Genomic DNA, 13,999 nt, shown 5'->3' with positions numbered 1-13,999 from the left:
CTTTCCAAAGCTGGCTCCTGAGTCACCGCCTGGAGCTTGGGACGCCTTTTTCCCAAAGAAACCGTGTGCTGCTGGAGTGCCAGGCCCCCTTGGAGCCTGAACCTCCTGTACTACAGGAATATAAAACCATCTGTGTGGAAACACATTCTGAGTTTCCGCCTGGATCCTCTGAAGAAGCTCCTATCACAGCTGGGAAGGGCAGGCAGAAATGGGGTCTCCTCTTTCTGCATGAGGCATTCAGGAAGCAGGGGTCAGGAACTGGAGGGTCCAGGGCTGGAGCCGGGGCTGTCGGGTAAGATGGGGTAGGAAGCGAGCACCGTGAGCCTCAGCAGCCAGGGGGCTTCCCTCCACGGGCTCTGGCGTCAGGCAGACCTCCAAGTCTGAATCCAGCCTCCTAGCTTGGTGCCCGTGCAACCCTGGTCAATTCACTCTCTTTCTGCCTCAGTGTCTTTGTCTGTAAAGATGGCGGAATATAATATATACCTCCTAGAACCAACATGCAAATTAAATAACTTTTCTTCTTATGATCAGAAAAGAAACTGAAGGTGGAAAAACAATAAAAGCATGAAAAGAACTAAATAAAACACATATGTGCCGTCTGGTGCAGCTCCTGGAATCCAGGGCGTGCTCATGAAATAGCGACTTCCTCCCTCCCCCGTGCCACCAAGGGACTCTCAGGGCGAAGAGCCCGTCCCCAGTGGCACCAGGGTCTGCAGAAGAGAAGAGAAGGAGGGACCAGCAGGGCGGAAAGCCCCCGCAGGGGAAGGGGAACCCCCGCCACCAGCCAGGACACCACTTCCTTAGACACACAGGGCTGTGAGTCAGGGGCTTCCCACACCTGGGAAGTTCAGTTTTTTTAAAAATTATAAAATAGACCATGTGATAAAACTCCCTGGGGTTCCTGCATTTATTGGTGACAGAAGAAAATTTCATAGATGAATAAAGCTTAATATTTATGATTAAATTGAACATATTAAATAAACTGAAATTTATAAATTTCCTGCAGAAATTAATGTCTTCTATTAGACAAGATAAATTAGAACACAGTTGAAAGAGTAAACATGAATAGAATATCATAAAAACCCACTCACTTTTATCCTGGGTTTGGTTACAAGTCCTATTTCTTTTCATTAAGTAAGTTTTTCCCACTTCCAGCTTAAGAATGATTAAATGACATGATTTTCATTATATATAAAACAGGTAACATAATTCCTTTCATTAAAAAAAACAAATCCCCAAACATAAACTTTAGGATCTCTCAGGTCTCAGCATGTTTGTAACTCAACACTCACTCCCTCCACACTTCCCACAGACGGACGGATGGACGGACCGCCGCGGGAGGGCTCCAGCTCTGCGGCCTCGTTTACAAGAACCCTCTCTACGGCTCTGGGCTGAAGTCGGAGTGTGGGACAACAGAAAGGGTGGAGGAAACCACACTTGGTTTCTCTGTAACTCACACTAAGAGGGTGGCCTCGAGCCCCGTCCCCGTCCCAGCTCCAGCGGGTCTGCTGTCCTCTGTACCTCAGACCCACAGCCAGCACATAAATGAAAATAAAGTGCTGATACTTTTGAATAAATTATAAAATTCAACTCTCAAAAAACCACAAAAACAGATTAATTAGAAACATGTAAAACAAAACAAAATGTGTGCGCATAAGGACTTTTATGAGTATTATAAGAAACAAGGAACATTTGGAAGAAACTTTCCAAATCATTTTGGAGAGTTTTTAAAAAATTATTGAACTAAAATGATAAGAGTTACATCAGAGAAACCTTAAGTGAAATAAGACACCTCTGGCCATTTCCTTTTTGGATCGGTTCCTTTAAAAGAATTCCCATGCACAAAATTATTTAAAGATGAAAGAAAGTTTTTGATTCCTCTTCATTCCACAACTCTCAATTCACCTACACATTTCCTAATAAAGGGAAATTTAGAACTGAGAGTCTCACTTGAATTTCCAGAATTGCTCACATTCAGCAAGAGCAAGAAATCTTCACTTGCTGGTCTAAAAGCTGGTTACACCATGAGGGACAGCATGTTCTAACCTGTCCGGTGCAGATATGCAATAGGGTGTGCTGCAGCCCAACGCCCCGGAGACTACAGGCGCTCGCTCCATCCCACCAAAGCCCAGATTCATAACGTCTCTGCAACACACAGCTTCCAGAACACATGTCTCGGCCACCTGGGAGCGACTGAAAGCTCCCCCCACAAATTAGCCCTGACTAAAACCCTCCCCCACGGGGATGGGGAAAGGCAAAGAAAATATCTTTTTTGAGTGAGTCAATGGCAAATACACTTTCACAATTTGAACACTTCATCAAAAAAATAAAAATATACATTAGAAATTGTGACTTACCACCGTCGGATACAGTTGCAGACTGAAAGAAAAGAGAGAGAGACATGAGTTAATTAAGCCTCATGACAAAAGTCAAGAAACAGAACGTCCATCTGAGGAACAAAACTGGGAGATTCTTTGGAAAGTTCTTGGTTCTCAGTGCCAGGTGTCTGAGGAAAACCAGATACCTCAGTGAGTTAAGAGTTACTCTCCCACTTCCTGAGTGGACTCCGCCCAAGCCGGGCAAACAGGGTGACATCAGGACAATGCGGAAGTCATCACCATTTTCATTTGAAAAGAACAAATCCCAGTACGTTTGACATCACAGTCTTAGTAACAGCCTCAGTGAAAACAGCTTTACAAATTTCGGTTGGATCAGCCAAAGGTTTGCTGTATCAAGGCGGCAGGTGATTCATCAACGCCGCTTGCTTGCAAGTCGGCCATGCCCAGTGCTGGGCACTGCCCTGGGCAGGTCACACCCCCCAGGCACCAGGCTACTAGGATTCCCTCCACTCTACAGGGCAGGGCCCAGGCCCAGAGAGGTGAAACAGCCCCGGGGAGATGGTAGAGCAGGGGTCAGCCCACAGCCGGGGCCTGGACCACCAGGCCCAGCCGTCCGCCAAGTGCTGGAGGAGCAGCCGTGAGCAGGTAGGTTGGGGGAGGTTTCCAAGGAGGGAGTAGGGAAGAGGGTGAGAGAACGGAGGAGAGGAGGTGGCTGGCTCAAAGGCACGCGGGACAAGAACAAACAAGTCTTTCCAGAGAGAGACGCAGGCAGTACTGGAAGGAGAAGGCTGTCGGGGAGGTCCTGGAAGGACAGACATACAGAATAACAAAAAGCTACAAGATGGTCTTTGATGCGAACATCTGGGAAAGTCGATTTGGGGATGCACTTGCAGGTCAGATAGCTCCACAGGGAAGGTTACTTCCCCCAGAGATGTGGAGGGAGAAGAATCCAGAGAAGCCAAGAAAGGGGAAGGAACCGGGGCTGAGGAAGGGGAGGATCTCGGGTGGCACAGACACCAGGAAGCCGTAGAGGAGCCAGTGCAGGAAGGACTGGGGAGCTGCAGGTTGGGCCGGTTCAGGGCAGAGGCAACTTGCAGCCTTGTTGAGATGTCCTGGTCACAGCACAGGCCACAGCTCCACAGAGCAGCACACAGGCAAAGGCCCCAGAGGCAGCGATCAGGCGCCCAGGTGCATCTACAGCTTCACTGCGCAGGACCAGGTGTAAGGAAACCTCCAGCTCCACAACAGGAATGAACCCACGTGCTTCTCAGTGGCCACAGAAGGATGCCTTCCTGGGGCTCAGTCCTTGTGCAGAATCCCCACGACTCCAGCTTAGAAACGGACTCACACCACGTCCTCTCTCTGCAGAGAGGGGTGAGACCGGAGTGCAGGATGTGTGGAAGGCTTTGCCAAAAGCATGGCTGACAGCAGGACGTGAACGAGGAGAGGGCCTAGACCATCTGGCTTACCAAACAGAGCCTGCGCCTCCTCAGTGTGAGGCCACGCACGACACCCCTTTCCAAATCCCGGACCTTCCCCAACGAGCAGAGGTCATGTTTTAAGACCCCTAAGGGCAGAATTCAAACAAGTGAGGCCTAGAGGTACCCCTGGGTTAGCCAGGCTTCCAGTTAAAGCCCCCTTTGCCTACGACAGAGGCACCATTCGTCCTCCACCTCGCGGGAGTGAAAGCATATATGTGTCGTTTGAGTTGAAAAAGAGCTATCCATGTCAACTGGCTTCTGTACTTATGTTTGATCACCTCATCCCCAGCACCAGGGCCCCCAACCCTTGCCTCCCAGTCTGCATGGAAGATGGGGGACCCTCTCCCATTCCGAGTAGACTTGGTCTCAGCCCCTCACCTTGTGGGAATTACACCTGCAAGACTAGAGAGCCTGGCTAAGTGACCCACCCTCCTCCCCCAAACAAAGGGTCTGTCCTCTGACAGACAGAGGAAGCCACTGCTGACTGTTTAGAATAGCCTGCCACTGTTTCAAACCATCGTTGAGTCCCAGTCAGAAATACTCTGAAACTGTATCCTGGCACCTTATCAATATGTTTTTCAATAGTAAAAACATACACTGTTGTGTGTCCAGTTTTTAAACTTTCATTTTGCCAGACAGGCAGGCAAAAGAATGAACCCCAGCAAGCCAACACTTGGCCATCAGCCCTCACCCTCCAAGGGTCTGATTTCCATTACAGAAGCGTGCGGTGGGTCTCCTTCCCAGGGCTGACAAATGCACAGTGCAAAGCTGTTCTTCTTCCCATGCTCACCATAAATCACCTACAATCATGTTATAAATTAAATAATATCAAAGGCAAATTATTCCCTCAAGATAATGAGAAGCAAATCTGCAAGACCCTAGACAAAATCAGAAATACTGTCAATAACATCTGAAACTAAATCATAAAATATAAACCTCATAAATATGAAGGAAGCGGTTCACTTCACGTTACGACCATGATTGAAACTAAATTCTCAGGCTTTAGCAGACTGAACAAAATGTACTAAAAAAATCTCTACACACATCCCAAAAATGAACTGAAACTAAAGATCCAGGAAAGAGGGGTGTCCCTGAAGCCAAAAGGAGACTGAAGAAGGTGGCGGATGAGAGTGGGATGCCCACAGAGAGAGAAACAGGGGGTGACTTTTCCTGAGCAGGTTACTTAATTTGCAAATAAATGATGCATAATTATCATTAACCTAACGCTTCTGTTCCCTAATATTTATCCTATTTATAAGCACACACCTGGGGTGGTAGGGTCATGCCATTATATTAACCAATGCCAGTCGCCTGCACATGAAGGGCCCACTGTATGCCCAGCCAGCGCCTGACTCTGTGGCCCTTGTGTGAAGGATACGGAAGCAGGCTAAGGAGCACATCATCAAGGACTTCATCCTAAGAGGCGGCAAGGTATAAGGAGGTGAGGCAGCCAGCCCCGATGCAGGTGACAGGTGCTCTGGGGGGAGCTCAGAGTGCGGCGTGCTTTACTTGGCATGGGGGGATCAGGAGGTGCAGGCAGGCAACCTGCTGACAATGGGGGGGAGGGTGGAAAAGGCAAGTAACCCCCAAATCATTTCTATTTGCCTCAGGATTAATGACATGTCCGATTCTGACCAAAATTACCCTTTTTAAAGCCTTGTTTGCATTTTTGGAGGCACTTCCTGGCTGACAGGGGGAAGCAGCCCAAAATGGCAAAGATTCAGAAACTCCCATAGATAATTCCCCAAAAGCATCCCCACAAAGCGTGAGGAGGCCCAGCTGTGGCTCAGCCTGGCTCTGACAGGTAGGCATTCCCAAGTGTTGTGGCATGCTTAGACCACCAGACCCCTAGAAACAGTTTATGAACTCAAACTTAACACTCCTAGTGTTTATTCTGATACCCAGCACAATCTGTATTAATAACTTGCTCTCATTAGCCTGTACTTCTTGGGTATTTCCCAGATTCCCATACCTACATGTTAGACTTACAAGAAAAGTACAGCCACAAAAACAAGCTGCCAGGGAAACAAGGTCCCAGTCGGTTAGCATTTTTCTGTGCTTACAATTTAAACACACCCTATCAGTACACAGCCCTAAAAAGGTCTATAATACTCCACCAAGTCTGGAATTTACACTAACATAAATACATTTGTTTTAAGGAAACTTACAAAGTATTTTAGAGATGGAATTCAAGTTCAAACAATCTCCATTCCTCGGGTCAGCCTCTTAAACCTGACAGTTCAGGGGAAATCGATTTGAATCTATTTCTAGCAGGAAATTCATCGAGACCACACGTGTTCTGTGACTATTTTATTTTGAATTAATGTTTTGAAAGTTTTAGATGATTTATATGAAGAGCGCTATATGATGAATCTAGCCTTTATCAAGATTGACTCTGTCAGTAACATTAGACAAAAACAATCACTAGAACACATCATTTCCAAATTACTTTGGTATAAGTAATATACAGTAATATAATTTTCAGTTTTGAGCCACTGACAAAATTTCCTACCTTAGACATAAAAAACATTAAATAACCATATATGATTCCTAAATAAGAGACTAAAGGCCTGCAAGTTGCCCAAATGTATCAAATGTTTTGAATACAAAGAGAAGAAATATACATAATCCAAATGATAAAAAACCTTAAGAAATTAACAATCCAATTTGCATCTCATATATATTTATTTGACCTTTTAAAAGTTGATCATTGAGGGGCCAGCAGTGGCACAAGCGGCTAAGTGCACGCGCTCTGCTGCAGCAGCCCGGGGTTCGCCGGTTCGGATCCCGGGCGGGCACCGATGCACCGCTTGTCAGGCTGTGCTGTGGCGGCCTCCCATATAAAGTGGAGGAAGATGGGCACGGATGTCAGCCGAGGGCCAGTCTTCCTCGGCAAAAAAAGAGGAGGATTGGCAGATGTTAGCACAGGGCTGATCTCCTCACACACACACACACAAAAGTTGATCATTGAAGTTTTAAGGTGACTCCTCGCTGGAGCAAGCCCAGAAGAGAGCCAGTCCATGTGGGGAAAACCCCAAGAGGCAGGGCAGGGGGTGAAGTGGAGCGCACACAGGACGCTGCCCGGGTCTGAGCCTGCTGGTGGGGTTATGCCGGCCTCGGCAGGCTCTGCCTGCCCAGGCCTGCTCACAGGCTGCCACACGCCAGCCTGCTCGCTGCTCTGCAAGCTCAGGGGTCTTCACACCTTTGACCCTCTAAGGAGTTGTCAAGTCAATTCTGTGGGCCGCGAGCAGCGTTGGTTAAAAAATGAAATAAGCGATAGAACAAGGTGAAAGGAAAATACCAAGTACAGCCACGCGTCACGACGACAGGGACACGTTCTGAGAACTGCGTTGTTAGGCGACTGCCTCGTTGTGCGAACACCATAGTGAGTCCTTACACGTGCCTACGACACACCGAGGCTACACAGTACTAATCTTACAGGACCACCTTCGTAGATGCGGTCCAGCACTGCCCGAAGCATCCTTATGCACAGATGGCTGTACGTCTCAGGGCCCATGCTGTGCTTGAGCCCGGCTTCAGAGCTGCACATCTGTGTGCTCGTGCATGCACATCCCGTGTGTGTGAGGTCCTGACGTGACACTCCTATCCTACTGTGGGTTGTAGTCCCAGGACCCAAGCCCTCCACCCCTCAGTCTGGAGCACCCCTCGCTGCTCCTCAACTCTAGCCTGCAGCCTCACCTGGTGAACCCGCCTACCTGGGCCGCAGCTTCACCGACAACTTCTCAGGGAAGCCCTCCTTGCCAGGCTCCCTGGGGTAAACCCACCATAGCCATGATGACTGTCCTCAGGAGACAGCTCCTGGGCCCCTCGGTTATGGGATACAGGAGAGCCCTCCCACAGACCTCGTAGGGGCCTGAGCAAAAGCGGCTGTGCTCTGCAGCCCCTCCCCACACTGGGACTGCACAGCGTCTTATCCCACCTCCAGCTCTCTCCACGTTCACACATGAGAGTGCGCAGCACATACACACACGTGCGCACACACCACACACACACCTTGCACTACTTCTTTCCAGCAGGTTCAACCAAAGAAACAACTGGACGTAAGGCTCAGGAGGCAAGGAAGAGGCTCGTATTTCTAGGTTCAAACTACTACGTTCACAATAAAGAATCTCCGTGATGCAAGAGAGAGTGACAACAACAGGACGAAGACTCTATGGGTGTGTTCAGTGCTACACAGTGACAAACAGGACAGCTGGACACGGGCGTGGGATGTGGATAAGGAGGGTGGAGTCATCACAGAGCAGCACACAACAGTCTGTGCAGCCTGAGAGGGAGAGGGGACGGGCCCTTGAGGGCCTTCAACCGGATGAGGGCAGGGCGCCCAGAGTGCAGGGGTGAACCTGTGTGTCTCTTTTAGAGTGTGCATGCGCACACGTGTGCTTGCATGTGTGTCCCAGAGAGCTCCTCAATCTTCAATAAAATCAGAAGAAACCCAATCAGGCAAAACCCACAATGATGGCACTTTCCCACGAATGTAACAGCTAATATTCCCACCATGCCCTTGGTGAAGCGTAAGATAATTCATTATAAAAACATTTAAAAGTACAAGGTAACACCCTGATGAAGTGGCACCCAGGCTCCACATTAACACTAGGTATTTGATGTCTACTTCTGACTTTACACAAGAATTCTCTGACCTTGCTGTGAAATAGACTGTAAAATCCCTTTTCCTCACTGGCTGGCCCAATTTCAGAAAAACAAGAGTCCCCAACGCAGAGACAGGGTGGGAAGTTGCAGAGGGGTCTGGTCCGACATTCATGACTTAGCATCCCAACAGGACAAACTCTTCCAAGTTAAGTTAAGGTAAACACTGGCCTTCCGGGAATGTTCTGGGCAGGAAGTGGCACTAAGTATAGTTCTCAGATAGACACTCTCACTGGGGAGCTCCTACTGGATAAACAGCACATTCGTTTATGTGCTGGAGACTAGAATACGAGGCCCCCACTCACATCTGAGAATGAAGCCCAACTCCAGGGAAACGTTTTCTCATAAAGGCTGAGGTGTGTCAACTGTTTCAAAACCTCTGCCTAGCAGAGTCCACCTCGAGGTGGAGCCCTCCGTCCTCCCCAGGCTGGCTCTGTCCATTCCCAGCAGCCCTGCTGGCCGGGGCCTGGCAGAGCCTGGGCTCAGGTGGCTGTGGGTGCAGGTTATGGGATTGCGGCCTCTCAAAAAAATGTTCAAGGAGCACCTGCTTGGGGCCAGGCCTCCTCCAGATGCGGGATGCACCCAACAAACCCGCAAACCCGGAACAGGCAGCCCTGACCCCATGGTGTTTATGCTGGGGGCTGGAGATAAATCCAGAAATGTCAGGTCCCCGCCATCTGGGCGAGGCAGGTGCCACCAGAAAGCGTGGTGCAGAGGAGGGCGGACATGCGTGTCCCCTTGGGCTGTCGCTGGAGATGGGAGTGCGGGAGGAGGGCTGATGCAGGGCAGAGTTAGCAGCCCTCAGGGCTCCAGGCAAAAGAGCAAGGTAGGCGAGGAGTGTCACGTAGGGACAGGTTTGGAGGGCCGGCCCACGGGCTGCCGACTAGATGCTCCAGGGTTGGCATGCGCGAAGGGCAGGGGGACAGAGGGACGAGTCAAAGTTGGCCTTTGGCACTTAAGGCCACTGGGCCTTCTGCCCGTCCAGGGGGAGAGAGGAGGAGACACGGACGTGCTGCCAGATCCGGAGGGGTCCCTGCCACAGAGGCAGGTTGGGGAGGGCAGCCTCCAAGCGGCGGCTTGGAAGGACCAGCTACAGGAGAGAAGCAGGCGGCGCGGGCAGGAGAGGGGCCCCAGGAAAGCTGGTCAAGTGCCCGGACGCACAGATACATCCCGCTGTTTTAGGAGACCTGGCGTTCTGAGGGTAGGATGACAAGCACTCACAGGGACCCCGTGCTCCCAGAGTCATTTTGGGATTGAGGGAGAGAAGGTGCAGAGCGCTGGACGGCGCTCACCAATGTGAGCTTGCCCCTCGGGACCCGGGAGAAAGGAGCCCGTGCCGGCGACACTGCAGGAGCCAGAGGAAGAGAGGCCAGCACCCATCTTCCAGCAAATGACACGGAGAGAAAGCCGCCAGTTGAAGGCAACCAACTTCTTAAAGAAAAAGAAAGGAAGATGTGAAAATAGAAACTTGATGGTATTTTCCCTCAGCTATACTAGGTCTTCTTATATAGATACAGGAATCAGAGCGTTCGTTAGAAGTGAGAAAAGAATTCATGCAACCAACAGATTAAGGGAGATAAACGCAGATCATCCCTAACAGACCGCAGGCCTCTCCTCCACCCAGTTTTAGGGTCGAAAGAGATCTGGGGCAAAATATGTGCTAACTGACCAATGGACGGGCAGAGCACAGGGGGGCTGTGCCAGCCCAGCAGAGAGGACAGACACCAGACACGGAGCCGGAGAGGCCAATACAGGGGAGGAGGTCGGTAGGCAGGCAATGAACAGAAGTCAGCTAATCTGAGCTAAAAAAAGAGAAACTCAGTGAAATGCAGAAGTCTGTGACAGCCCATCAAGCTGACCCTGAGAGGCTCAGAGATAACCAGGCGGAGGTGTCCTCAAACACATCAGCCCCCAGAAGGCCACGCCTGACGCGCTCCCTCACATCCCACGGCCAGCCCGGCAGCCCGGCCCACACTCCACTGTCACCACAACCGTGGCTCTCCTCGCCGCACCACCTCCCGGGTGCCGGCCTCCACTCTGACAGCCCCCTCCTTCCCTGGAACCAGAGTCTGTGCTGGAGACTCTCCAGAGGGGGACACCAAACTCCTCCTCTCAGATCTCTCCTCCTGCCCATGCCCCAGCCCTCGGCGGACCGAGAGAGGAGCAGGGCTGAGAGTTCCGGTCAAACAATGCCACGGAAGGAACAGCTGGCCACTGGAGCCAGACAGTACCGACTCCTCATGACCACTCCTCCACCCTCCTCATCATGCCTCCACTTTCCCAGACGCAGACATGGGGCCCTGCCCTCTTCAACGCCAAGGCTCTGTCTTCCCCAAGCCTCTCCAGGGCTTCTCTGTGGGACCTGTGGCATCCGTCTTCCACACTCGCACAGCCACCCCTGGGACCCAGCACCATCCCTCCCGCCAGGAGCCATGCCTCACCTCCACAGCTCACCCCACCCCTCTGAGTGCGCAGTGGGGCTCCACTGCCTGGACAAGAAGACGCAACTTCTTTTTTATGGTGCAACCCTTTTTTATTTTCAAGTCTTACATGGAGCCCCAGTGAATGAAGAGGTAAAAGCCTCTTGGTCTCTGGAAGTTCTTTCTCTCCTGCTCTAGCAGCCCGAAGGCCCCTGCCTGGGCAGAAGGAAGTCAGAACAAATCGGTTACAACCGACGTGCTTTCAAATCCCTGAGAGACGGCCTTGAGAGACACACTTGCCAAGCGTGCAACATGGCAGAATGTGTATTCTACGACCAGGAAGGGAGGGACAAACCACAGGAGTGACTGACCTTCCTCCGCAGCCCTGGTCGCCTGAAGTGGGCACTGAAGGAGGCCCCACATCTCGGGCCCAGGGCACTGAGCGTGAGGGTCTAATGCCAAGTGAGAGCAGAGCAGGGACACCACAGGAGGGGCTCAGGGACAAGGCATCAGGTTAGACGAGCCTTAGTGCCCAAGGCAGGTCCCTGGGCTGTGGACCTAGCTGAGGTGGGGGCCGGCTCCTGCAGCTCAGAGGAGGATGGGAAGGAAAGCTGTCTGTGACACCGTGACAGCCATGGGTTCACTAAACTGCTGCTGCCCTGCTTTCAGGCTGGCTTAGGAAGCCCTCCAGCTCAGGCCTGGCGGGAATCGCCACGCTGGAGCAGCACGCGGGGAATTTTGTCACAGCCCTCCTGGACGGCTGCCCTGGCCACAGCACTGAGACAAGGGCCCGTCCCCACTAGGGCCTGTGGCAGCACCCCACCCAGAGTGAGGCTCGGTCAGACACAGCAGGGGAGCTCTGGGTGCTAGTCCGAGGTCGGGGAGGGGGGCGTCACACAGGAAGCATGTTGAAGCTGTCTTCTTGTGACAATTCGTATTTCTTTTAGGCTGTGGGTTTTCATGTCTCCTCAATGAGTACCTTACTAGCATCTAAGACAGTAACACCCCATCGTGATGTGGGTTAAATATGACGGATTGCTTTGTCTTGGCAAAGGAGCATATCCATTTTCCAAGTCTACTCATGCTGGATCTCACTTTCAAAAAGATGGGGAAACGGTGCTCAGTTCACTTGGCCAGTGAAAGTCTCACGCCTTTCTAGGTCAGCATCCCACCAGCTCTCCTTTGTGCTCGTTAAATGATTATGGGAAATAGCTCCTCTCAAGGCTTAAGAGTTCTCTACTTCAAGATGAAAGAAGCTTACAAGAAGCACAGAGCCTTTTTAAAAACCGTCTCACAAAGCGCAGCTTTTACTGAGCACATATATCCTATGGATGGAGCCCCAGCATTCTTGTGACACCCCCATTTTAAAGATGAACAATCTGAGGCTCAGAGGGAGAAGCAATTGACTTATGATCACAGAGCTGGCAAGGGGAGGAGCCAGCCTCCTGGCACCAGTCCCTCCAACTTTATCCCCTGCGCCGTGTGACTTCTCAAACACTGAAGGGTCAGCCCCTCGCAGGGACTGCCCAGGAAAGCAGGCCCCTTCTGCCCTCTCTTCCCCTGGCCCGCGTGGAGCCGGGCAGAGCTGCAGCATCTGACGCTCGCCCCACGACCTTCCACCACGCCTCTCGGCATGAGAGGAGGGAGCTGCTCAGTTTCCATTGCTTGAAATACCATACCAACCAGATTTTGTTAACACGCTCATGGGAACAATTTATTTGCCAGTTTGAGCATCTGCAAAAATTTCTAAGGAATCTAAATCATTTATATGCAAGTACAAAGGCAGATTTTTAGTGACCTTTTTGTTTACTCAGAATAAAATACAAAGTTTCTAAAACTTGCCTTTATATACTATTGAAATGAAAATGCAACCTACATATATGCACAAATAACTAACTGCTTAATTGGTCCTTTAAGGACATAATATATCCAAAACTCACTCTTCCACCCAGGATGTGAAGTGGAACACACAGGAACACATCACTCCTCTGCCCGAGACAGCAGGGGAGCCAGGCAGGAAGACGCCTGTAAACATCAAAGCTACTCCTCCCCCTACAAAGTCAGCTTTATTAGTACAAGGGGTTTCCAAAATACATACTAAATATTTTAAAAATGCATTAAAATCTGCACTTATTTCCTAAGCACAATTCTTGACCTATCCAGCTGACCTATTTCTGTTTGCTATTGAAAAGGAAGGACGCAGTTCATTTTCCTATACCCAACATCCCAACCAGTTGCTTCTGAACGAGTAGTTTCCCCTGCAGTTCTCTACAGAGGTTCTAATTAGATATTAGGAAAAAATATTAAGATGAAACAACCTTCAGAAAAGAATGAATTTAAAATTGGTACCCAGTAAGTAGTGACCATCTTCTGTAAATAATTTATTTTTACCTTTATATCAACATAGCACAGCCACGAGAGGAAATAAAAATTATTTTTTACTTACTCTGAAACCTTTTAAAAAAGTTTTACAGTAGGTTCAACTTTATAAGCTCAGATAAGCATTAAATATGACTGCCAATAGTTCTCTATGTATGTATATGAAACAATCAACTCATTACATCTAAAGTGTAAGATAAAAATAGTAATTTAAAGAGTATTAGATTTTAATACATTTATCTAGTTGAATTTTAATATTTTAACAAAGTTAATTCACTCATCTTTAAAATCTATTAGAATTACTATGGTAAGAACAAGAAAAACATTGATGCTTTCTGTAAGGCTGCCTTAGAACCAGGCAGCTTGGACCTCTGCATGGTTGGGCTGGATCCGGCATGACCAACTGCCACCCAGCTAAGATCTGGGTATTGGTCTGTGGTCCCAGAGACGGGCATTTACCTCCACAGGACTCACAACAAGCTCCATGATGCAGACACAAGAAAAGCATTTTCAAAGTTTATACTTAAAAGCTACCATTCACTAAACAGGCTGAAAATAAGGCAGTAACTAAGATGCCAAGTTTTCTCAAACAATTCTGTTTAAACGACAAGAAACAGCTGGAATAACTTACCTGCTGATCATTTAAAATGTGCGTTTCCTTTGACAACCCTCTTCCCAAATTCATCTTAAGACAAGAAAACTTCCAACCCACACC

General features: G+C 49.6%; 1 protein-coding gene across 6 annotated transcripts in view; it reads right to left on the bottom strand.

Moving 5' to 3' along the window:
* Positions 1-13,999, bottom strand: part of RGS12 (regulator of G protein signaling 12) — a 130,420-nt gene that overhangs the window by 56,420 nt on the left and 60,001 nt on the right. For all 6 annotated transcript variants that reach the window (XM_058546626.1, XM_058546627.1, XM_058546625.1 and 3 more), the window contains one exon: positions 2,358-2,379. In XM_058546626.1, the coding sequence (XP_058402609.1) occupies positions 2,358-2,379 (22 nt within the window). The remainder of the gene's footprint in view (positions 1-2,357; positions 2,380-13,999) is intronic.

Source organism: Diceros bicornis, chromosome 8 (assembly GCF_020826845.1).
Source record: "Diceros bicornis minor isolate mBicDic1 chromosome 8, mDicBic1.mat.cur, whole genome shotgun sequence".
Classification (NCBI taxonomy): domain Eukaryota; kingdom Metazoa; phylum Chordata; class Mammalia; order Perissodactyla; family Rhinocerotidae; genus Diceros; species Diceros bicornis.
This window is presented reverse-complemented; position numbering and strand designations above follow the sequence as displayed.